General features: G+C 36.8%; 1 protein-coding gene across 1 annotated transcript; it reads left to right on the top strand.

Annotated features, from left to right (window-relative positions):
- Positions 1 to 789: 789 nt before the first annotated feature.
- Positions 790 to 24,572, top strand: LOC117925039 (synaptotagmin-5). Its single transcript, XM_034843848.1, has 12 exons — positions 790 to 1,080; positions 1,173 to 1,223; positions 1,321 to 1,441; positions 2,917 to 3,038; positions 11,513 to 11,614; positions 12,053 to 12,127; positions 12,711 to 12,790; positions 13,402 to 13,552; positions 13,638 to 13,868; positions 21,409 to 21,705; positions 22,020 to 22,133; positions 24,054 to 24,572. The coding sequence occupies exons 1-12, from the start codon at positions 871 to 873 to the stop codon at positions 24,201 to 24,203; spliced, it is 1,704 nt and encodes a 567-aa protein (XP_034699739.1). The 5' UTR covers positions 790 to 870; the 3' UTR covers positions 24,204 to 24,572.
- Positions 24,573 to 24,622: the final 50 nt, after the last annotated feature.

The following is a 24,622-nucleotide window of genomic DNA, read 5'->3' as shown; positions in this document are numbered from 1 at the left end:
ACCCTACAATTACGTCAAATTCAAACCACTTTTGGTAAACAATACGCATTGGAATGACAATTAGATATATTTTTATTGAAAACCTTATAGTCATCCAGAAAACAGGCTTACCAGAACCCAAAATTCAGAAGGCAGGCCAAGAAAATATGCCATCTTTGATGACAGCATCCATGGGAAACAGAGGAGAGTGAGTAAAACAAGTGACTATAGATGAGAGGGAGAAGGTTGGAGGCCTTTGGACGGCTCAATAGAGTCAATACAGAATCATTCTTTTAACTTTGAACGACTCTCAAAGAAAATTTGTAATCGTACAAGTGTCACCTTTTGGAGGACAGCGCATTAAATTTATGAGAGTCGCTTTTGTCCCAATTGCTTCCCTTAACGTGGAAGTCAGAGGTCCTCTGCTGGGATTGGTCGATGGATCGGCAACCCTTCATCAATTTCTAGAAATTCCGTCCCAATTTTAAATTATTGTTAAAAATTAGTATATTTTGTGTTGATTTTTGGTATGTGAATTTATAATATCTCTAAGTTCCAAAAAATCATGTGAGTGATGATTTGTATGGATTGAATTTGAAACTTATTTATCTTAATAAGAAAATTAACAAAAATAATTCAACAGTAATTAAGAAAACATAGAGGGAAAGGGGGGTCCCAGATAAATGTCAACTTTATAATATACATGTCGGCAAACAGGTCATGGCCCATTTTCCGACAACTTAATAGTCCTCGCAAATCTCGATTACAACGACGAACCAAGTCCTCATTATAAACCTGCTAAACCTCCTCCCTCCCTCCCTCCCTCCCTAGAGACTCTTATCTCTCTCATTTCCTCACTCTCTCAGTAATATCTCCATTTGCCTCACAGGAATGTCGTTTTTTCTGGGGCTGGTGATAGGAATAACAGTGGGAATTGGGCTGATCGTGCTGTTAGTGCGATCGGAGAACATCCGGTCGGGGCAGCGGTCCGACCTCGCCACTACCGTTGCTGCTTTGGCTAGAATGACTGTGGAAGATTCTAGAAAGATCCTCCCTTCCCAGTTTTACCCTTCCTGGGTCGTCTTCTCACAGCGCCAAAAGGCAACTTCTCACTTTCTCTCTTTCTCATACTTTTCTCTCTCTCTACATGTGCTTCTACTCTTTAAGTTTCTGATTGGATTTTTGTTTTTCAGTTGACATGGCTTAATCACCATCTCACGAAGATCTGGCCCTATGTGAATGAGGTGTTACTTCTTTGGCTTTACTTTGAAGATAGCGAGAAAATGGGAACAACTGAGTATTACCTTTTCGTTTAATTATTGCTCTAACATACTTGTGTAGGCAGCGTCTGAGCTTATAAGGACTAATGTTGAGCCGATTTTGGAGCAATATAGGCCGATGATATTGTCGTCCCTGAAATTCTCGAGATTCACTCTTGGGACTGTGTCACCGCAATTCACAGGTTGGTCCCATTGGTTATACTTTCAGTGGATTTAATATCCCGAAGATTTTGATTTGTATGAAAATTGGGCTTCACGGAATTCGGGGTTTTTTTTTTGTTGAAATTGTGCTTGGCGTCTTTCGTGGATTCAGTTTTGTTCAGATATTTGTTTTTATGTAATTAATGATGATTTTGTGAATATATTAGGGTATGGGTGAATTATGGGGGTTTTATCAATTCTATATGGGTTATGTAAAGAGTTTTTGTAACTGTTCCTAACTTAGCTATGTTACCCAAATTTCTAATGGTGTTGCTAAAAATGTTTGAGAGGTTATATTTTGGAGTGATAATCTTCTATTCTTTTACATATTGATAAACCGATATAGCAATTCTACTGGGGCTTGTTATTGCTCTTATAAAATAATTTTATTAATAAATATCCTTTTTTTTTCCAATGTATTTGATTATCATGTGGCATAATGCACTTGAATACAGGGAAAAAAAATGTTTTTATCTAAATAGATTATGTGGCATTTTGAAAATTCATGATAACTTGGAGGAGGTGTATGTGAATATGGTAATTACAATACTAATATCTTGTGCTCTTGCACAAATTTGGGTTGATTAAGTCAAAACTAATTGGTCAAGGTTCTTAAACAAATGGAATCTCAATCTCTTTGACATTGGTCTAGGGAAAAAGCAATATCGGCTGAAATATAATTGCACAGGTGTTTACATTTTCATATAAGCTATATAAGAACCTTTTGATTTTGTAGGCAATGACCAAATGAATCCATTGCATTTACGTAGAGACTTGTTACTGTTAGTTGAGATAGCAATGATTTATATGATGGATTCAGCACAGTTAGTGAGAGTGGAGAGTAATTGCTACACACCATGTTTTATCGTCTGAATCAGTTAACTGGTAACAGACTTGGAATGAGACAAGAGCTTAAGAAAAGGTTTGTACAATTGGAATCATTCTTGATTTCTCTCTTAAAATTTTTTTCGTTAATACACAAACTGGCTAAATGACATGAGCTAAATTTTGTTCACAGAGTTTAATTTTATAGGCTTTATCGGGACAGTCGATAATCTTTTTGTCTGAATGAAGTTGTTTTGGTTGAAATAACACTGAAACCCTCAGAGATTAATAATCTTATCCTATGTGGGTTCTGGTTGATACCTAATTATTGAGGGTGCAGATCATTCTTATGTTGTTATGCTTTTTACTCTATAGGATGAATATTGTTCTTGTGGATTCTCTTTTATTTATTCTATTTATCAAACTTATATACAAATATCTAGATGTAGTCTCAATTAAAAGTTGTTCTAAATGAGTGATGCAAGAAATTAAGGAATTTTTTCCTATGATATGTTCTTTGAAGGAACTTAATTACTAATTCTACTCATTCTAAAGGAGGTCATGATGAAGTTCTACACATTTATTTGTTATATTGATCTTGTAGTTTTTACCAATTGATGCCATCTTTTAGGAGTATCTATTATTGAAGATGGAGCTGATGGTATTACCTTGGAGTTGGAGCTTCAGTGGGATGGAAATCCAAGTATAATACTTGACATAAATACTAGATTTGGTGTAGCACTACCTGTGCAGGTATTCTGCAACTCTTTTGTTTTTATTTCAAAAAATAAGTAAAAAGAAAAGAAAAGAAAGAAAAAGCCATAATTAAAAATTGAAGCATGATGCTTCCATTCTTTGATTTTTCGTATTGAACTCCATATTTTTGCTGCTGAAATCTGCTTTGCCTGTCCTACAATGCTACCAAGGATTAGCTCCTTTGAAAATTTTAAAATTTAGAGCTATTATTTTTGTGTTTTTGTGTCTTTAATTTTTTTTTGTTTCTTGTTTATTTTTTATTGGATGGGTTGGAGCTCTGTGTGTGTGGGGTTGGGGTTGGGTGGGTGGTGTTGGAATGGGTTGGCGATGAGGTTAATTAATGAGTGCTATGCAAATAATGGCAAGTGAATGAAGATTTTGAAAACTGAGGCTCAATGGGAAGTGAATATATTTTGTTTTAGTTTGTGTGATTAGTTTATAACTTACTGAAATGTCAATTCTGGTATGTCTTTTTCTGATTAAAGGACTAGGATTTTAAGGAATGACTAAAATTCCACCCAGGAACAGTTCAAGAAAGGAACAGATGGTGGCAAGTTCATCCTATGCACTGCAGTTGTCTTTAACCATTCATAGTGTATGCTGTTGTTGCAGAAGACCTCCTCTGTTTGGGAACATTGAAAGTGGTGGCTGTTCCTTTGGAAATTAATGTTAGTTGGTCAATGGGGGAATTTTGGAGATCATGGAAACATAATGATTTTTGCTCTTTCCAAGTTGCTAGTTGTTCTGATAAAAAAGTTGCTAGGTGTTGGTTGTTCCCATTAAGTTGGAGATTGTTCCTCTTTTGGAAAGGTTTTGAGAAGCATCTTCCTTGGGTTGTCCTTCTATGGGTGGAAGGGGATTCTTATTTGTTATCAATTAGGTTAGAGGGGATGTTAGGGTCCTCTTCATTGTGGTCATCCCATTTAGGAGCATTTGGGTCTTTTCTGTTCTTTAGAGGTGGATTTTTGATAGTGTCCTCATGTAAACCAACAAGATGGCTATGTGTTGGCTAGGAGTACAGGTATCCTTTTCGCTCTCCTTCAAAGGGAAATATCATTTAGGAAGACTTGGGGTCTTTTCTGTTCTTTAGAGGTGGAGTTTTGATGGTCCTGAGGTAATCCAACAAAGAGGCATGTATTGGCTGTGAGTGCGGGTAGCCTGTTTGCTTCAAAGGGTAATATTATTTTGAGGGTGTAGTGGTTTCTGTTTTCCCTTTTCAATTTGTGTTTATTCTTGAAAATATTCTTCATCCTTTTATCTTGTTCCTGCTCTCTTTCTGATAGAATTTCAGTTTTTTATCAAAAAAAGAAAAAAGAAAAAAGAAGCCATCAGGGTGTTGGTGGTGAGAGCAGTGGTGGTGTTGGGGGTGGTACCAGTGAAAGGGTTGTGGGCTTTGTGGTGGTTGTGGTAGTGTTAGGGTAGTGACAATTGTAGTATTGGGTAGCATGAAGGTGGTGGGGTAGTGTTTTGTGGGTGTTATTTATTAATTTCTATTAAAATGTTTATGTGGTAAGATACTGCACAAACTTTGCAAGACAATGCTATCATTAGAAAGAGTTTGCCTTAGTGGCAGTGGTAGCAGTTACTAGTGATATCATGGTGTTGGTTTTAGGGTGGTGATGATAATTGCATTGTTAGGAGGTTATTATTATTTTTTTATTAGAAGCCAAGTGGTCATTGGTATCAACTTTAGATACAAGCAAAGAATGAGAAATCTTCTAATGATTAAAAGAGAAAACCTAACAAGAGCAGAAAGATAATTATACTGAATATGTATGAGACAAGGATGTGTATAAAATATGCAACAATGTAGAACTCAAGGGGGTAAAAAATCTCCTACAAAAGAAAGCATTTGCTTGGCTTTGTGTTTAGCCAAACGATTAGTAATCTTGTTTGCTGAACTAAGGGACTAAGAAACGGAGCAATCCAAGCTGCTAGCCAAATTGAGGATTTGATTGTCTCTCCAACTTAAACACCCATGAGATCATCATAGCAAACTCTTTCTCTACCAAAAAATTAGAAAGATCTAAAGGTTTGGCTTGCAACAATCAAACCTAATGGAGGTAGAGTCCACACTAAGAGCATGTTATAACCTACCCTATTTGATCTGCAACCCATATTCCCATCAAGATGTAGAATATTCGATGAAGTGCCCTTAAAAGTTGAAGGGGAAAAATCTCATAAGGATGAATATTAATGTATCAAATTCTAAATAGATTCTAAGGTCCTCCATTTATCCTTAAAAATTCTTGAGTTCCTCTTCCTCCAAATTATCCATATAAAATGCAAAGCAAGGCACACGTCAAAGCATCCTTCCTCCAGGAGAATCCCCGAATCCTTTGAAAGAGATAAATGACATATCTATCGTACTCTTAAGGGGAGCCCAATCCTAACAATGCCAAATAGCCTATTCCATAGGCCCAAGGTCATTAGGCAATGTGAAAATAGATGATCAATTGATTCCCCACTTCTTAGGCCTATAACACAATGATTTGCACCAAGATCTTTGTAAGGCCTCCTTAACTATAGAAAATAATTGGTATTGACTTTCTTATTGGTGACCAACTATGCAATAATGGATGAAGAAGGATAATCAATAATAGATGAAATAGAGGAGTATTTCACTCTCATAATTCTGAAAAGGTTAAGAAATTGAGTGCAAAGTGGTTGGTCTCCTCATAACAAGTCTTTCCAAAAGTACCATCACCAGTAAAAATGTGGTATGAGTGAAAAAAATTAGAGAAAACTTGTGAAATGACTTTATTGTTGGCATCTTAGATTTATGCACAACAGAAGCAACTCCAAATTTAAAAATTGATTCTTTAGGGTTAAAATACTATCCTTTAGGTTTGGATGTTCTTAAACCTTAAGTTCCAAGTGTTGAAGACGACCTCGAAGACCTATAGATCTTTTGCCTGATGGCTTTTTCCTTGGATCTCAACACTAGAGGGGTGGAATCCTCTATGGGGTTGATGGCTAGAGCGCTTTCTCTCTCTCTCTAAGAGAATAAGAAGACTATCAAAAGATTGAAGTCCTAACCCTAAAGAGGGGTATTTATAGGCTTCTTGTGGGTTTAAGTGACTTGAGCCTACCCCTGAGTTTGGGTCACTTAAAGTAGCCCACATGGGTCCTAATTGATTAATTGATTTAATTGGACTCTAATTAATCAATTACCCTAATCCTAAAAGACTGTTCACTAGCTCTTGTGCAACCTTGCTTATTTACCAAAATGCCTTTATGCACACAAGCGAATTAAGAACTCAATCAACCCTTATAAATTGTACCATCAAGGAATTCGAGCTTGAGTGGGGACCATTGGGGCCCATAGGAAAATACTGACTTCTTTAAAATTCAATTCTAAAGTTGACTCAACATCCCACTACATAAAGTCAACTATACTCCAGTATCTTATGCATATTACAACGAGACATAAGTGTTCAAATTTGTGACCTACTATTCACTGTATGTAGATTCTCTATGAATTGGTGTTCATGATCTAAGAAGGTGTGCGCTGTCAACCTTTCAAGATTACCTTTTCAATCCTTGAGTTACAAATCCTCCTATTATGTGATCAACTGACATACTTTAGTTCATAAAGAGCATATGTCAAATTTCACTAATGAAATTATTGGGCCATAGATTTCATGATTACATGTCCGAACACACTATCTTAATCCCATGAAATATCATGGTCCCTTTATTGAGAATACCTGTTATCACCAACTTTCATCAACATTGACCCAATCCATAAGGAATATGTGACCATCTTAGGGTCTCACCTATAGGTCAAAACCATTGAAGACTTTAACATAAGGTCAGTACCTTCTCAAGGTTGAAAACCCATACAATGTAGTAACTTGGTGATGTTATAACTATTTGATAGCCAATCATATGACTTCAAAGATCCTGTTTAATTATAACCATGCACACTAATGTACTTATCATAGGAATCCTATCTCGATGACCAAGATCGATTATCTCTCTAATTAGGAAGTAGTATACTACAATCTCAAATGGATTGTCGAAGTCCATTAATCAATTGTAAACAAATCATCTACTTGTAAGGAACTCATAATTTGGATTTTCCATGTAACTCTTAATGCACCAAAGTAATGTACAATGCAAGAGATGTTAGACCTGAATGCTCAACATACATAATGCATAGATGGGATAGACAAAAGAGAATTGGAATAACCATTTATTGTTACATCATGTCATGCTTTTAAGGGCTTTATCCCAACATTTACAAGGGTAATGGTGTGACCACTTGACCACATTGCTAGTGTCCCAATCATTGCAGTGTGACCCATAGATGCTTATGATGACTTTATGCAATAAAGCTTGACTTTCCCTCGAGAACGTCTAAAGCTACTTTCCTAAGAGAGCTCTATTTCTTAAAAGAATTTTTTCCTTAAACCTAAACTCCCTTTCCTTTTAGGCTTATTTGCTTGGTCCTAACTAATGAGGTGGTCCTTCTTTCTTTCTCCAATTTTTGACAGAAAAAAAAACCCCTTTGTAATTTCTTAATCTTAGGTGCTACTTTGGAAAGGATCTTAAACATCAACATGAAATAAACAAGCAAGAGAGATAAGCAAGTTATTCTACTACCTCGGGTCAACAAGACTTTCTTCCAACCATTCAATCTATAGAAAATCCTGTCAACAATTGGGTCCCAAAATGAAGCAACTCTAAGGTGGGAACCTAAGGGGAGACCCAATTATGAAAATGGTCAATTTGAGGCTACACACCCTAGCATAGTAGCCAGACGTACAATATGATCTTGACTCATGTTGATACCTTAAAGGATGCTCTATTCTCTAGGTTAATTTTAAGACTCGAAATGTGTTGAAAACCTAACAAAATGAGCTTAAAGCTTTATAGATATTATGTTCTAGGTCTTATAAAAAATAGGGTGAAATCAACAAACTACCAATAGGGAACCCTAGTTCTACTTCTATCTACTCAAAAACCTTCCAAGATGCTATGCGCCTCAACTCTCACCTAGAGTTTACTCAAAACATCTGTTGTAATGATAAATTGGAAGGGTAAAAGTGGATGTCCCAGTCTTAATCCTCTAGAAACTTTAACCCAGTAATTGAAGATGGATAACTCTAATCTAATGTGTCCATCTTGAGCCAAAACCTTTTCTTTCTAAAGCATGGTCCAAAAAACCTCAATCAACAGGATCATAATCTTTCAAAATTAATCTTAAAAATCATGCCTTCTTCACCCAAGCGCCTTTGCTTATCCACTACTCCATTTGCCACTCACACAACATCCAAAATATATCTCCCTTCAACCAATGCTCCTTGAGAGATATGGATTGTTTCATACAACACCCTTTAAATCTAGTGTGACAAAACCTTGTCTATTATCTTATAAAGGCTCGCCAACAAACTAATTGATCTAAAATCATATATTTTAGTGGTTCGACTCCTTGTAGGCATAAGAGTTGTAAAAGTGGCATTAATACTCTTATTGATGACCACATTGTTAGAGAATTGTGAAAAAACTTTCATCAAATCCGTATTGGCCCTAACTTTTTGTTCCTTCTCCCATAAGCTACCCTATGAAAAAACTGAGTTTTGATCCCTTTCCTTAGCCCAATTGACCCTAACTTTTTGTCTTTGATAGACCTCTTCCCTAAACAATAAATTCTCCAACTTTACTTTCCTTGCGACTCTTTAGGACTATTAGCTCATTTGACAAATTGCCCTCAATTTCACATGAATCAATAAAAACTATTTTTAATGATTGCTTCTTTCCTCTCCGTAGTGTCCCCTTACTATCCCTATTCTGGACCTTTAACAATTTGATAAATTGTAGTCTCTACATAAACTTGTGACCTTCTCACTCGTCAAACTAAAACTCTTTCCACCAAGAATTTTTTTTTTTTTTTTTGATAGATAAACAACCAAATATATTAGAAAAGGCTAAGAAGCCGCACGTATACAGGGGGGTATACAGAAAAGCCCAAAAAAAGAGCTGAAAGAAAAAGAGGGGATAAACCTCACCCACCCTCAAGTGGTCGCAAGACACTCCAAAAAGCCTAAAAGAGAGTAGGTTTCCTCACCAATGTACACCCTAGCCCAACTCCACAAGTTACATACAAATTTTTTTTTGAATTTCTGAATATCTAACGACCCTCCCCTGAAAGCTAACCTATTCCTTTCCTTCCAAACCGTCCAAAATATGCACAACGGGATGAAATTCCATATCTTTTTTCTTTTTTTCCCCACAAAAGAACCCCTCTAGCTAAGTAACACCTCTAAAACCGACTCTGGGAACACCCATTGAACTCCGAAAATGGCAAGGGTAATCTCCCAAATAGTCTTAACCACTGTACAATGTAAAAGAATATGATTCGCATTTTCCTCTTCGCAGCTGCACAAAAAGCACCGATTAGGGAGCTGCCACCCCATTTTTTGAAGCTTATCCAAGGTGAGGATCTTCCCCCATGAAGCTTCCCAAGCAAAAAAAGACACTTTTGTTGGAACCTGATCCATCCAAATGCGTCTATTCGGAAAAACACAGGTTGAGGAGCCACTCAACATTTTGTAGGCCCCCTTAGCCCCAAAAACACCATTGCCTTCCCGTTTCCATCTCACTGAATCCTCCTCAGGAGAAATCCTGAAGTCCTTCAGAAGATTCAGCATATCTCCTATCTGATCCAGCTCCCAATCATTGAAATCTCTAGCCAAGCTGAGGTTCCAACCTCCTTGACCCAGGCTAGAGTCCCACACTTCACTAACTTTGGCATACTTATTACCCGCCAAGGTAAACAGCTGAGGAAAAGTTTGAGAGAGCGCTTCATTGCCACACCACTTATCCGTCCAAAACAAAACTCTATTCCCCTTCCCAACCTTAAAATCAATGCTCTCCCAACACCAATCAACCTCCTTAATGATCTCCTTCCACAATCCCACCCCATAAGGCCCACAAACTTCCTTAGTCCTCCACCCACACCCCTCTTGACCATATTTCACCCCTATCGCCGTTTTCCAAAGATTATCCTTCTCATAGGCATATCTCCAAACCCATTTATTAGGCCTTTTTTCCTGCATCTTTTGCCAAGACCTTAAAACCAGTCAGGCCTCATTTCCTGCATCTTACATGAAGACTTGTCTTGCATGTTTAATTGGAAAGTTAGGGCTATGTTTAGTTCTCAAAAAATTGTAAGGAAAGGGAAAAAAATACCAAGGAAAATGTTCTTCTCATATTTGGTTTGCCATGGAAAATATAGAAGAAAATGAAATATAATTAAAAATGATTAGAAATATATGCATTTTCAAATTATTTAATATTTACATAGAAGAAGAAAAATAAGTGAAATGAGTTTGAACATACAAAAATAATTTATTAGCTTCAAATATATTTTTTATTTTCCTTCACTTTTTCTTTCCTTTCATTTTTCCCCTCTTTTTTTTTACCTTGTATTTCTCTCAAAAATTTCCAAGAACCAAACGGGTAAAACTTTCTTAGGAAAAGCAAACATTTCAATTTCTCTAGTCTCTTTTGCTACCAAACATAGATAGCATAGAAAGTATCTATCACACATCTATTTATAGAACACTATTTAAGTTAAGTTGGTATAAGACAATTCTAGGATGGTTGTCTACAATCAAATAGGTTGGTTAAGATTTCAACCTTTTAGGATTTAAGGAGGAAAACAATAATAAAATTATAACAATGAAAGAAAAAACACAAGAGGAAAACCAAAGATAAAGAAGAAATATAAGGAAATCTTAGAGTCTTAGTGAGGCTTTTTAGGAGTCTCACCCTCATGAAAAGTAATGGAGTCTCACTATTGAAAATTGCAAGGTAGGAACTTAATATAATTTATGATCATCATTGATCCCGTTTCATATCAATTAACCTTATTTATATGCTTTAAAATACTATAGAAATAGAATAAAACTATGAAAAAAATAAGCTTAACCTATGTGGTAATTTATGAGGATTCTTATTCCTTTCCTAAAACTATTAAATCTTCTAAAAAAGTTAAAAAGAAAAAACTTTCTTTTTAGAATAAGGAATTTATTTTATACAAACTTCTTGTAATAAGAGTTTCTAATAAAGAAAACTTTTATATTCTAAATAGAAACTATTAAAAAAAGAGATTAATTTAGAAAATAGAAAGTTGAGAAACTTCTTACTTCTTTTAAAAAGAATTCTAAAACTTCCCAATTTCTAAATAAAACTCAAATATCAACTACTAACTAATTATAACATTAGAGAATCTAAAAAACTACAAAATTATCTCAATACCATTGATAGAGTAATTTAGGATTTTTCTATTTCCTTTAATTTTTTTCTTGAGCAGATCTTGGAAATGCATCCTCATCACAAGCACTCTTATGAATATTCAGAAATTGGTTTGAATTGTATGAACAAAAGCAGTGTACAGCATTATTCGGTTTCCATGCTAAGATGTTTGTAATTGATGTTTAATTCTTTATTCTTCCACCTAGGTAAAAAATATTGGATTCACCGGGGTTTTCAGGTTGATGTTTAAGCCACTAGTTGATGAGTTCCCTTGCTTTGGAGCTGTTTGCTTTTCTCTGAGACAAAAGGTGTGGTATCTCTTTCTAAGATCTGGATGCTTTGTGAAAATTTTGAAAGGTGAAAAGTAAATTTGCACAAATATGCTATACTACGGAAAGAGACTTTAAGAAAGATGCAGATATACTCAAATATATTTGCATGCATGCCTATGCATGGGTAATAAATTATATCAGGTAGCCTGCTGATTGGTAATATATGCCTTTAAATCCACTTAAATTTCAATAGAATCTCCTATGCAATATCCATAAATTCTAAATTTATTACCATCCAAAACAGATGGGTTCAATTTGGATGTGTGGTAATTTGTGGTGAATATCCATTAGAATTTTATACTAGGATTTTGAGCCACTGCCCCCACCCCCCCTCCTCTCTCTTTCTCACAGACACTCACACAAGGACTCATGTGAGTGCGGTTTAACTAACAACATTCTACTTTTGGCTTGCAGAAAAAGTTGGATTTGACTTTTAAAGTTGTTGGTGGGGACATATCGGCAATTCCTGGGATTTCTGATGCTATTAAGGTCTGAGAAAGTCTCATGATTGGGTTCTGTTAGTGTCTCTGGCAGAGCCGATTACTGTATCATGTGATATAATAAATTTATTTGAGTATCATGAATTCTATACTTCTAATTTCTTTAAAATCACAGATTTAATATCACAGGGGGTGGTTAATATTTTAAACCTTCAGGGTTTTAGCCTGGTCAATCTAGTTATCAAATGTGGAGCTTTAAAAGTTTTTCTCAAAGCAAGTGAAATGCTTTTGGGATGTTATTTAAATGTGTTATATATTGAATTAATTATGACTTTCTTGGAAGTCTAAACTAGGCACTCCACATGTTCTGACTATCAGAACATCTCTTTGAGGAAATATTAATCTAAACTCTTAAGAGTGAAACTTGGAAGGCTTTCTCCTACAGTGAAACAGAATATCAAGGTTGCAATCATCAATTTTGGGTTATATTTGGAGTAATTCATATAAGTTCAAAAACAAAGGTGTCAAATTTACAAGTTTTATATTTGGTGCATTTTCTAATTTTTGCTTGTGTGAATGGTGTAGATTCATTTCATCTAGGTTTTAATAAAAATGCATATCCACTTATGCAGGACACAATAGATAATGCTATTGAAGATTCCATTATGTGGCCAGTTCGAAAAGTTGTTCCCATTTTGCCTGGGGATTACAGGTATGCCAATAGATGAAGAGATTCAAACTCAAACTTTTGATTAAACATTCATTATGTTTACCAAAAATCTGGAATATCTTGCCAGTTTGAACATTTGTTCCTAATTTGCCTCAGGCTTGCAGGTATATCAATGTTTGGAGAACAATCGAACTTAAACTTTTGATAGAACACTATTATGGTTAACCAAAAGTCTTGCAATGCATACAATGGACATGCATCAGTGGTTTGCATGAGTGCCCTCCTAATGCCTTTGTTTAATTGTCTAGAGAACGAAGATAAATGAGGCTCAAACCTCAGTTCTCTTCTTTTTTGGTTAAATAAAAATCTTATTGCCTTGAAAAAGAGTGCAGATAGATTGAAAGAGAAATTGAATGTTCACATTATGCACAAAATACAGGGAGAATTACGGGTTTCATTTATGACAATCAGTATAAAAAGTTTTTAGAAACCTGCAAGTTTGTTGAACAGAAGAGTTGACAAGGAGCTCCTATTCAATGAGGCTGATGGCAGACCTCAAGTAGTATGGCATGCTCATTATACTCAAATCAGGATCTTTGGATGGTGATTTTCTTGATGTCTAATTTTATTATTTTTTTCCTTTTTGTGTTTAGTGACCTTGAGTTGAAGCCTGTTGGAACATTGGAGGTGAAGCTTGTACAAGCAAAGGAATTAACAAATAAGGACTTCATTGGGAAATCAGATCCTTTTGCTGTATTATATGTACGGCCTCTACCTAACAGAATGAAAACCAGCAAAACAATTGTAATTCACTCTGGACCTTTTCTTTTAAGAACTTTCTGATTAGCTCTTTGCATGTTTTAAAATAACCTTGTATTGTTTCCTTCAGAACAACCAGTTGAATCCAGTCTGGAATGAACACTTTGAATTTATTGTTGAAGATGCATCCACTCAACACTTGGTGGTAAAAATATACGATAATGAGGGGCTTCAGGCATCTGAATTAATTGGATGTGCTCAAGTACAGCTATGTGAGCTTGAGCCCGGTAAAGTGAAGGATGCGTGGTGGAAACTGGTAAAAGATTTGGAGGTCCAGAGAGATACTAAAAACAGGGGACAGGTAAGAACACCGATGCTGCTCTTTCTGATGAATTTCTAAAACTTGATTATGAGAATCTTATCCTACATGGAGTTGAGTGATTGATCTGCCTTAGTGAAATCCAAATATTATTACAAGAGATAGTAATTTGAGCTAGTTTGCTTAGATTTTCATATTGAATGGGCTCTACTACAACTTTAAAGGCCACATCTGCAAGTGCCATAACTAATCATCCATTGCTAATTGTAAACTTGTGTAATATTTATATATATCCCTTTCCTGCATGAAAATATTGGCTGCACACAAATATTTGCTAATTCTTTCTAGGTATAGAACAAAATAGATAATGTGGTTGAGAATGATTCTACTCACTGTCTTTGAAGCACTGTGTGTGTAAGGGCACATTTGAGTAATAAAACAAGGGATCGCCATCCTCAGAACATGTTGATTTTTTTTGGATGAAGTTAACAAGTGCTAGGGAATTTCAAGTTTTGTTTATTTCAAAGAATAACAAGAACAATGGATTGAATGTGGTGTCCTTTGAGGGTAGACATTGAGAAGGCGTATGATCATGTAAATTGGAATTTCTTGTTGTTGGTTTTACAAAAGATGGGGTTTGGGGAGAAGTGGATTGGTTGGATAAAATGGTGCATCTCAACAGCAAAGTTCTCCATTCTTGTCAATGGAATCCCAATTGGTATTTTTCAAAGCACTAGGGGGTTGAGACAAGGGGGCCCCCTCTCTCCCTATTTATTTGTGATTGTTATAGAGATATTTAGTTGTTTCCTGAAGAGGGTGGTGAGTGGCAGTTTTCATTTTAGGTGACGGGTGAGGGGCAAGGGCGAAGATGAAATTCAGATCTCTCACTTATTGTTTATTGATGATACTCTCATTTTTTTGTGAGGCGTCTCAAGATCAAATGACTTATTTGAGCTAGTTGTTTATGTGGTTTGAGGCCATTTCAGGCTTGAGAATCAATTTGGACAAGAGTGAGTTAATTCTTGTGGGGAGTGTGGATAACCTGAATGACTTGGCTTTGGAGTTGGGTTGTAAGTTGGACGTTCTTCCTTCCTCTCACTTGGGTCTTCCTTTGAGTTTTTTTTTAAATCCGTGGCAGCAGCTTGAGATGGGGTGGAAGAGAGGTTTCGTAAAAAGGTTAGCCATGTGGAAAAGACAATATATTGCAAAAGGAGGGAGACTTGTTTTGATTCGAAGCACTCTTTCTAGTATTCCTATCTACTTCATGTCTCTTTTTTCCATGCCAAGGCTGGTTGGCTTGAGGTTAGAGCAGATTTTAGAGGGATTTTCTATGGGGTGTTGGGGCACTTGTGTGGAGCTGGCACTTTGCCAATGAAAAAGGGACGCTTTGGAAGCAAGTTATTAGCCAAAAGTATGGTGAAAATGAAGGGGGTGGTGTTCCCAAGAGGTGAGAGATGGGGCATGGTTTTGGCCTTTGGAAATTCATAAGAAAGGAGTGAGATCTTTTGAGCAGCAAAATATCTTTCTCGATGGATGGGTAATGGTCAGAGAGTGGGATTTTGGAAGGACAAGTAGTGTGTAGACGAATTGCTTTATGTTTCCTTCCCCTCCTTATTTGCCTTGGCCATTTCTAAGGATGCGTGGGTGGCGAACGTTTAGGACTTAATAGTTGAAGGGGGAGGATGGGTTCCTTGCTTCTCTAGGTCATTTAATGATTGAGAGGTGGAAAGTGTGGAGCACTTTTTGTTGAAACTTCAAGCAAAAATGGTGTATAGGGATGAAGAAGACATGGTTATTTAGATGGTTTCGAAGAGCGGAAAATTTTCGGTCAAGTCCCTCTATTATGTTTTGGAGCCCAGTGACCCTTTATTGTTCCCATGGAGCATCATTTGGAGTTCTTGTGTGCCACCCAAGGTGGCTTTTTTTGCTTAGGAGGCAACATGGGGGAAAACTTTAACTTTGGATGAAGTCCAGAAGAGGGGGTTTTATTTGGCAAACAAATGTTTTTTTTACCATTTTGAAGAAAGAACGGTTGATCACGTTCTTCTCCATTGTGCAAAGACAAGGATTCTCTTTCAACTACTTTTTACTCTCTTTGGAGTATCTTGGGTTTTTTCCTCTTCAGTTAAAGAGACACTCCTCGAGTGACGTGGGTCCTTATGGTAAAGTTCGCAAAAAGTCTTGGAAGATTGCCCCATTATGTATTTTTTGGACTATTTAGAAGAAAAGAAATATGCTTGCTTTTGATAATACGAAGTTTTCGGTCTAAAGGATGAAAAACCTTTTTGTTTGTAATTTATGGTCTTGGTCTAGGGTGTTTGTAGATGTAGCCCTACTTTTCTTTTTAGCTTTATTGATTGGCTAGGTTCTAAGTGAGGGCAGATTATGTTTTTTGTTCTCTTCTTCCCTCACTTGGTTGAGCCTTTTGGTGGTTGGTGTATACTTCCTGTATACTTTGGGACACTATTTTGGTGTTTCCTTTTAGTATACTCTTTCTTTTACCTATAAAAAACACAAAAGCAAGAACAATGGGATTTGATTAAAAAGAAAAAAGAACAATGGAAAATAAGATGGAAGAATACAGTCTTATTTGGGTAGAATTTACCAGAAAAATTCTAAAAAGGAAAACCTAATTTTATTGATGAGTAATCCTAAGAATCTATCTCAAACCCCTAAAATAATGGGAAGGTTCCTAAAACCTAAATTATTGGGAAACTAATTGTAATTATGATTGGCTTCGCTAGATTGGCAAGAAAATAAAATAGGAACCTATGAAGATAAGAAACCTAGAAAATAATACACCTAGACATTGAAAACTTTCTAAAACTAAGAAATCTAAGAAATAGAAAATGTCCAAAAGAAACCATCTTCATTAGCTTTTCACTTTCAAGATATCAATTTTGAAAATGCTTAGAAGAGAAAAGATACTTGCATGATTGCTTTGAATTTGATGGAAGTGAAGCTAATGCCACTTGGGTTGATAGATCATGTTCTTTTATTTTTATTTTATTTTATTTTTTGATAGGCAAAAATTATATTATTAATAGCACCAAATCAAAAGAGGGTGCATCAAACTACACAAGGAGTATATAGAGGTTCCATAAAGGCAATTAGATTGAGAGATTAACAAAAAAACCACCTCTCTTTCATCAACAAGAGTCCAACTAATCAACAAAATTTAGAATGAACATTGAGGCACCCTCTAAAGACTTTTTTGCTCCAAGTTAGAGAGAGCACAAGAAAGGGTTTTTGAGAGTTTGAATCAATAGTTCTTCATCAACAAAAGCTTTACAATTCCTCTCATTCTAGATGCTCCAAAATAAGCATAAAGGAGCTACCTTCCACACCTTCATCTGCTTCGTCTCCCTAAAAGTCCTCTGTTAACTTGATAACATTTCTCTAAGCATAGTAGGCATCACCCATTGTACTTTGAACAATAAGAAAAATAACTACCACCATATTATATCCATTTCAGCATGATGAAGAAAAACATTATGAGCAGATTCCTCACCCACAAAGATTGCATCTATTCACTAATGTCCATCCCCTTCTATTTAGCTAATTTAGAGTAAAAATTCTCCCTCAGGCTACTTCCTAAGCAAAGAAGCCTACTTTCTTTGGCGCTTATGGGTTCCATACTACATTTACCATAAAGGTTGTTTCTTTTTGGCTCCAAGGGCTTTGACTGGGTGGATGTTTGACCAGGAGACATCCACTCTTTGATCCCTTCCACACCAATTTGTCTTCCATACCTCTCTTCACTGAATACTTTTGCAGCTTTTCTAGAAAGGCTTCAACACTTTCTAGCTCCTATTCAGTTCACTGTCTTGAGAAACATGGATTTCATTGCCCTCCCTTCCCTATCTCTTCCCAAATATCCCTAACTGATGCATCCTTCAGGGTGACAAGGGCAAAAAAAGGATTGGATATAGATGCTCAGTGCCCCTAAAAAAAAGTTCTGCTTTTAATGTCCCCCCCACTTTCTCCCTATTGCTTTTCATAATCCAGCTTCGTGACCATCCCTTAACCTCACGGTTGTTCCAACCCTTTACTTCCCCATACTTCCTAGCAATTACTCGCTTCTAGAAGGGCTCCCTTTTTGAAGTGTATCTCTAATTCCATTTCCTAAGCAACACCTTGTTTATATTGGCTAAATCTCTTGTGCCTAAACTGTCTTTCCTCTTATTCATATATGCAATTGACCATTTCAACAAATGAGGTTTTTTCTCCCGAGCTCCCCCTTCTCAAATCTCAAGTACATTTTTTTTGGGATGACAAGTAGCAAGATGTACTATATTAGCAAAGTAGACAAAATACTTTTAATCAATGTTATCCTTCCACCCTTCGATAGATATTGTCTCTTCCACATAGTAAGCCTCCTGATGAATCTTTTGGCCACTACCTCCCAAACTGTTCACAACTTAAAAGGAGGACCTTGTTGAAGACCCAAATATGAAGTAGGGAACTTCCTCCTTTTGCACCCCTATAAAGAAGCCAAATCCTCCCCATTAGGAACCTCCTTTATTGGAATGAGCTCACTTTTTGACTAACTCTAAAACTACCTTAAACCACTTAAGGGTCAAACTTAAATACAATATTTGCTCTTCACATGTGTCACAGAAATGAGCATATCACCTGAAAACAAAAGGTGTGCCACCTCTACCCTCCCACCCATGCTCATAGAATTCCCTAAAGAGACCTATTTCTTCATTCTTCACAAAATCCCAACTAAACTTCCAAAAAACCATAGAGAAGCCATTTGGGCCAAGGGCTTTATCCCAATACAATCCTGTCAAAGCCTCTAAGACCTCTGAGAAAGAACTCTCCATTACCTCCTCCCTTTGAATAGACTCAAAACACCTCACATTTATATTAGGCCTCTAATCTCTTTTTTCAAATAGAAGATTCTTAAAAGCATTTGCCACCCCTCCTTCAAGTCTGAATTTTTAGAGAGCGTTACCCCATTCACCTTTACATTGCTTATGAATTTTTTTCTTGTATGCATGTATGTCATTCTGTGGAAAAAATTGGTATTGTTGTCACCTTCCTTTAACCAAAATTCTCTTGACTTTTGTCTCCGAGCAATTTGTCCCAACACTTGTTAAACTCTTCAACAGCATTTTTACAGGCCTCACTTCCTCCATTGACAAGATTGCTTCTTTCTCCTTATGATCCCAATAATCAATCAGAGCTAAAGCTTTTTCTTTTCTAATAGCCACATTCTCAAACTTCTCTTTATTCCACACCTTTAGATCTCTCTTGAGAGATTTTGGCTTAGAGGTTGGAATGAAGTTGAAAGATCCTCTAAATTTGTAACTCATCCATTAACCTTTAAGCTACTCTTTGAACCCCTCAACTTTTAGCCACATATTTTCAAACCTGAAGGGATTTCCCCTTTTCTCACCCCTCCTCGAATAACTTTGCGATAGATTACTGAAATGATTCTCCCAGGCTTTCAATACCAGGAATCTATCAAACCTTGGTGAAAGCTGGTTATTGACGCCTGCCACTCCATGTATATGGGTGCCCCTTACTAGTGGAAGGTCACACAAATTCAGCTCCTCTGACACCTCAGAAAAGTGTCTCCTAGTTGAAGACAATCTAACACAATTCCTTCTTCAGGAATCTACCACGTTAAAATCCCCTCCGATGCACCAAGAGTCTTCCCATAGCCCTCTGATATCGTCTAACTTTGCCCAAAATTCTTCTCAGTCTCTGCCTTGAGTTGGCCTGTAAACCCCAAAGAACACCCAACCTCACAATTTCTGAATCGACAAGATATCAAATAAATGCCTTTTTCCTTACCAATCAGCTTCAAAATCCTGTTAGCCATAAAAACAACACCGCTGGTTACTCCCCTGGCTTCCACAGCATCCCACTCTAAGAATCTGCCTACCCCTAGGCTCTTGACCAAATTCAAGGTCATCTCCTGCACTTTTGTTTCTTGCAAATACGCCAAATCTGCTTTCTGCATTTTGATAAGAGACTTGATTATTTTTTGTTTCTCCTCGTCATTTATCCCTTTGACATTCCAATGTAGGATTTTAAGCTTCATTAACCAACTGCGGTTATCTCCCTCTCATTTTTGCCAGCAATATTCTCTTTATTTGAACCACTATTGTAATTCATTGGGCTTTCCAGCTTTTGAAATTCTCTATCAGTCTTGGACATTCTAACAGAGGTCCTTTTCTTCGTAAGAGCCAGTTGGCGCTCCTCTTCTCACCTCCATCTTCCTAAGCAAGGTTAGGATCTCTTCAAATCAATTTGCTAAGAGTCAAGTAAATGGTGGGAGCTCCTATTGAGCCTCCCATAGTAAAAAATAGTCATCTCACCGTGGTTCACTTCAATATTTTCTTATACCGAGGCAGACTTTCCCCTCTTCCCTACATCCACCAAGCCCACTGGACCTCTTTCAGCATTTTCAGGAAACTCCACTGTCCTCCCATATTGTAAAATCATCTTCAATGACCTCTCTCCTATACAAAGGTCAGCACCAGGACTTTCTTCTCTTCATAACCTCCCCTCATCTACCCTTCCTATCATGGCCAATGAACCAGCCCCCCAGAGAAGAAGAAGAAGAAGCCCTGATTCCCAAAGAGAAAATAGAAGAGGGAGGAGAACCTGGATTCTTATCTGCGTCCAACAAAGAGGGCTGATCTTGAGCAGAAGTAGCTTCTGGAGACGCCTCTGCACTTGTTGCTGCTTCGCCAAGGGATCTGGACTGTTTTTCAGCCTTCTTTGCAGAGTATACCAGAGAGGGGCCTTCATCTACATGGTCTTCTTGGGCCTCAGTAGCTTACAAAGGTCAGGGCCCAATCCAAAGCCTCCTTCCCCTGAAGCACCTGCTTCCCCTTAAGGAGAGATGGACCCAGCCCAGTAGATTTACTCCCAGGGCCACAACAGTTTATTCAATAACCTGTTGGGGTCCTTATTCCCCAATTTTTTAATTCTCTTTATAACTTAAACCCAAGCCCTTTCGATATCCTTCACCGACAGATTGGGCCACCACTTGAGATTGAATACAAGGCCCTTCCATATCCTTCTCTTTATAACTAAAATCTTTCATTTTCTTTTTATAGACTGTATTCTTCTTTTTATTATTATTGTAAATATAAAAAAAAAGCCTCCTAATGTTCAAATCTAGTCATCTTATTGTTGTTCTTATTCTTCCTTTTGTTATTGTCAATATATTGCTATTATAAAGAAAACCCTTTCAATCTTCAAAAGGCTTTCAATTTCTACTTCTTTTCCCTTAAAATATGTTGCTAGATTAAGCTTGTAGTTATTTGCTCCTTTGATCCACCACCTGTTATTGCATCAGACCTGGGCCAGCCAGCTGGTGGAATTGGTACCTGTGACCTGGTGCCCTAGGAAATTCAGATCTTTATTACTCATGCTTTCAACTGTTGTATGTAGTTTGAGTCTGCTGGATACTTGTCTTTTCTGAAGAAATACTAACTTGAAAAACCATAAGAACTCTTAAAAAAATTATAACGGGTTTGAGTTTAACTTAGGTTGGTACTAAGTTCATATTTATTTCAATTGTCTCACTTTTTTTATTCATTTTGGTTTTCGTTTTTAGGTGCACTTGGAGCTTCTGTATGTTCCTTTTGGCATGGAGAATGGGTTTACAAACCCTTTTGCCCCTAAATTTTCAATGACATCCCTGGAGAAGGTTCTTAAAAATGGAGTGGATGGAACTGAAGTTGCTGAAAATGGAAATGCAGTCATGCAGAAAAAAAGGGAGGTTATTGTTAGGGGAGTACTTTCGATAACTGTGATATCTGCAGAAGACTTGCCTGTGGTAGATCTAATGGGAAAAGCCGACCCCTATGTTGTACTTATTTTGAAAAAATCAGAAATCAGGAACAAAACTAGGGTAAGGATTTGACTGCCCAAGCAGAGTTTCCCTTTGTTTTTTCTTTTATCTTGGGAGTATTCTAAAGGTGCTTTGTGCTTTCTACCCTAAAATGCTTTGCTTTTTTATTTCCTTGGACCTGTGGGACATCATAATGCACAAACACTTAAAGAATACAAGTTTGAATTTTGGAGAAGACACCCATAGGTGTTAAATAGGAAGGTCACTTAAATATATGTTCTGTGTCCCGAAATTCTTACATGTGGAAGTAACTTTCTCTAAATATGCAGATTATGGGTTTACTTAATTTTCAGCATTCTTTTTTGTGTTCTCAGGTTGTGAATGATAGCTTGAATCCAGTTTGGAATCAAACTTTTGACTTTGTTGTTGAGGATGGATTGCATGATATGCTGATTCTGGAAGTCTGGGACCATGACACATTTGGGAAGGTAAATAAACCTGTTGTTTTTATCTATGTGTTTTTCATTTACTATTATAAGATCTAATAAACTGGCTTGAACAATTAAGTGTTGCATGAGAAATAGAAAAACCTGGATACACACCTACTTTTTGGAGTATATCAAGGGTGGCAGCTCTTACGATGGAATGTTTTGAATTCTAGTGCAACTTTGAAAATTTGCAATTTTCCTCTTTACTTAACAGATATGGCATTTTTTTAAGAGTAAATTTGCAAAAGAATACCGAAAGGGTGCACTGTAGTACATTGAGAGTATACAAGGATTACCCAAAGTACAAACAAAACCAAAGGCGAAAAAAAGGAAGCATCCTCGATACAGGGCAAAGAATCCCTTAACTCCTTGACCTACCCAAACTATCAATGAGGTTTAAAACCAACTCCTACTCTCCAAGTGCATTTAAATCCACATGCCCAAAATCACAAAATAATTCTTGTAAGCTTGCTGTCAGCTGTTTTTATTTGTTCCAAAAATTTTCTGACACTCTTTTCCAATGCACTACAATAATCTCATAGGGGCCAATCTTTCCTTCCGAGGAATTTACATGTCAATGCCCAAGAACCTCCCCCACAGGAAATGCCTGAGAGACCTCAATGAAGCAAATAACCAGGCTTATATGCCTTGGGCAACCTGAAAGCGAAATAGAAAATGGCTACAGGATTCTTCAGACTTTCAACATATATGACAACAGTTTTCTAATATATGCTTCTGTGCATTTAGTAGTCTACTGTTGCAAATGTCTCCCATACTGTTATTTACTTGAAAATACGACCTTCTGTCCATATGGGGCTTGGGGTGGGTTTCATTTGTTTTCAACTCTGAAATTTCTGCTACTGGGAAACTAACATCCTTCCACCCCATCCAATCCCCCTGCCTTGAGAAAGATCTTGATGTGCACATCTTTGTAGTCCTCCACCTCAAAATAATCCCTTTGTTCAGACTGATCTGTAATCTATCAAGGAGCTCACAAGGCATCCGCCAAATTTTCAACTCCCAATCATGAAAATTCCTAATATTCTATCCATGGAAATGGTTGTGAACGGTGCCATCCTTATTTCACGCTTCCCTATACGAATTGGGAACATCACTGCTCATCATCCTCAAATGCTATCCTTTTGGTTATGCTTATTTCCCACTGTAGAATGTCCATGACGTTTGGAGATTTATTTATGATGTACGGAAATTGGATTTTTCCAAATTTTCATCAATTCTCTCTTTTGCGTGTGTGTGTGTGATTTTGTTTTTTCAACCTTCTGGTTGATAAGGAAGTGATGAGAAGTCCGGTAAATCTCTGCAGTACTGCTCTTCAGCATAATTTGAAAGAATGTTGTCATAGTAGTCTGTTCTGGCGGATGCCTTGCACTATAATGTGAATTACTAGTGGTTCCTTGCTTGTTGAGTTGGTGTGAGACATGGTAATTTATATGGTATGCATTATCCATGTTAAAGCAAAAGGACTGTTGCCTCCACTAGACAAATGTACATACGAGTGCCCCAAGGTGTGCATGTATGTACATATTCAGAGATAAATTGTTGATTTGAGGATATTTTAACTTAATAACTGTTCTGAGTCACTTCCGTGCCCATATGTATGGATTGTCTATATCAGTTTTGAGCAAAACATGGGCTACCATTCTCATAATTACAAATCCTCCACTCCTTAATATTCTACTCTTCCTTTTTCATTTTAAATTAAAAAAAGGGAGGTATGGAATCTCAACTGTGATCATTCTGCCTCATTTTCCTTTTTCTCTTTTTCCTTCCTTTTTTTTTTTTTTTTTTGTGAAAAAATCACCCCATAATGTTAAAGCATGAGTGTTGCTTGTGCAATCTCTGCAGTTGCCTTTACCTTGTGTTCTGAAAGCTTCCTAACCACAGTGATCTTTTGTGCAGGACTATATGGGAAGGTGCATCTTGACTCTGACTAGGGTTATATTGGAGGGGGAATACAAAGAAACCTTCCAGCTGGATGAAGCCAAATCTGGAAGACTCAATTTGCATCTCAAGTGGATGCCACAACCAATTTACAGGGACCGTGAGTGATCCATGTTCCTTGGCAGATGGTCAATCTTGGTTATATCCCTCTTCCACAGAAAATGTGTACAAATGATGCCCACCTGCAAATTCATTGATCAATAAGCCTACAGTAATTGTAATAGCAAACAGGTGTACATAATTGTTTCACTTACTGAGTATACTATAGAGTAGAAAATTTTGAAGAAAATGGAACTGGTCAGATTTACATTGGAAAGAAAAGGGGGAAATGGTTGTATGAGTTTTTCATTTTCTGGAGGTTTTGCGTGCTTAGCAGGATTTCTAATTTCCAGACTGTTATCCTTCTAGCAGTTTTCCATTTTAGTTGTTTTTGCATTATGAATCATTGGATATCTGAGATTTCTGCATTATTTCCTACTCGTATGGACGGTGATAAATCCTACACGCCTGGTTTTATCTGTATATAA

Source organism: Vitis riparia, chromosome 11, assembly GCF_004353265.1.
Source record: "Vitis riparia cultivar Riparia Gloire de Montpellier isolate 1030 chromosome 11, EGFV_Vit.rip_1.0, whole genome shotgun sequence".
NCBI lineage: Eukaryota > Viridiplantae > Streptophyta > Magnoliopsida > Vitales > Vitaceae > Vitis > Vitis riparia.
Note: the sequence above shows the minus strand (reverse complement) of the source record. Positions and strands in the feature narration are given on the sequence as shown.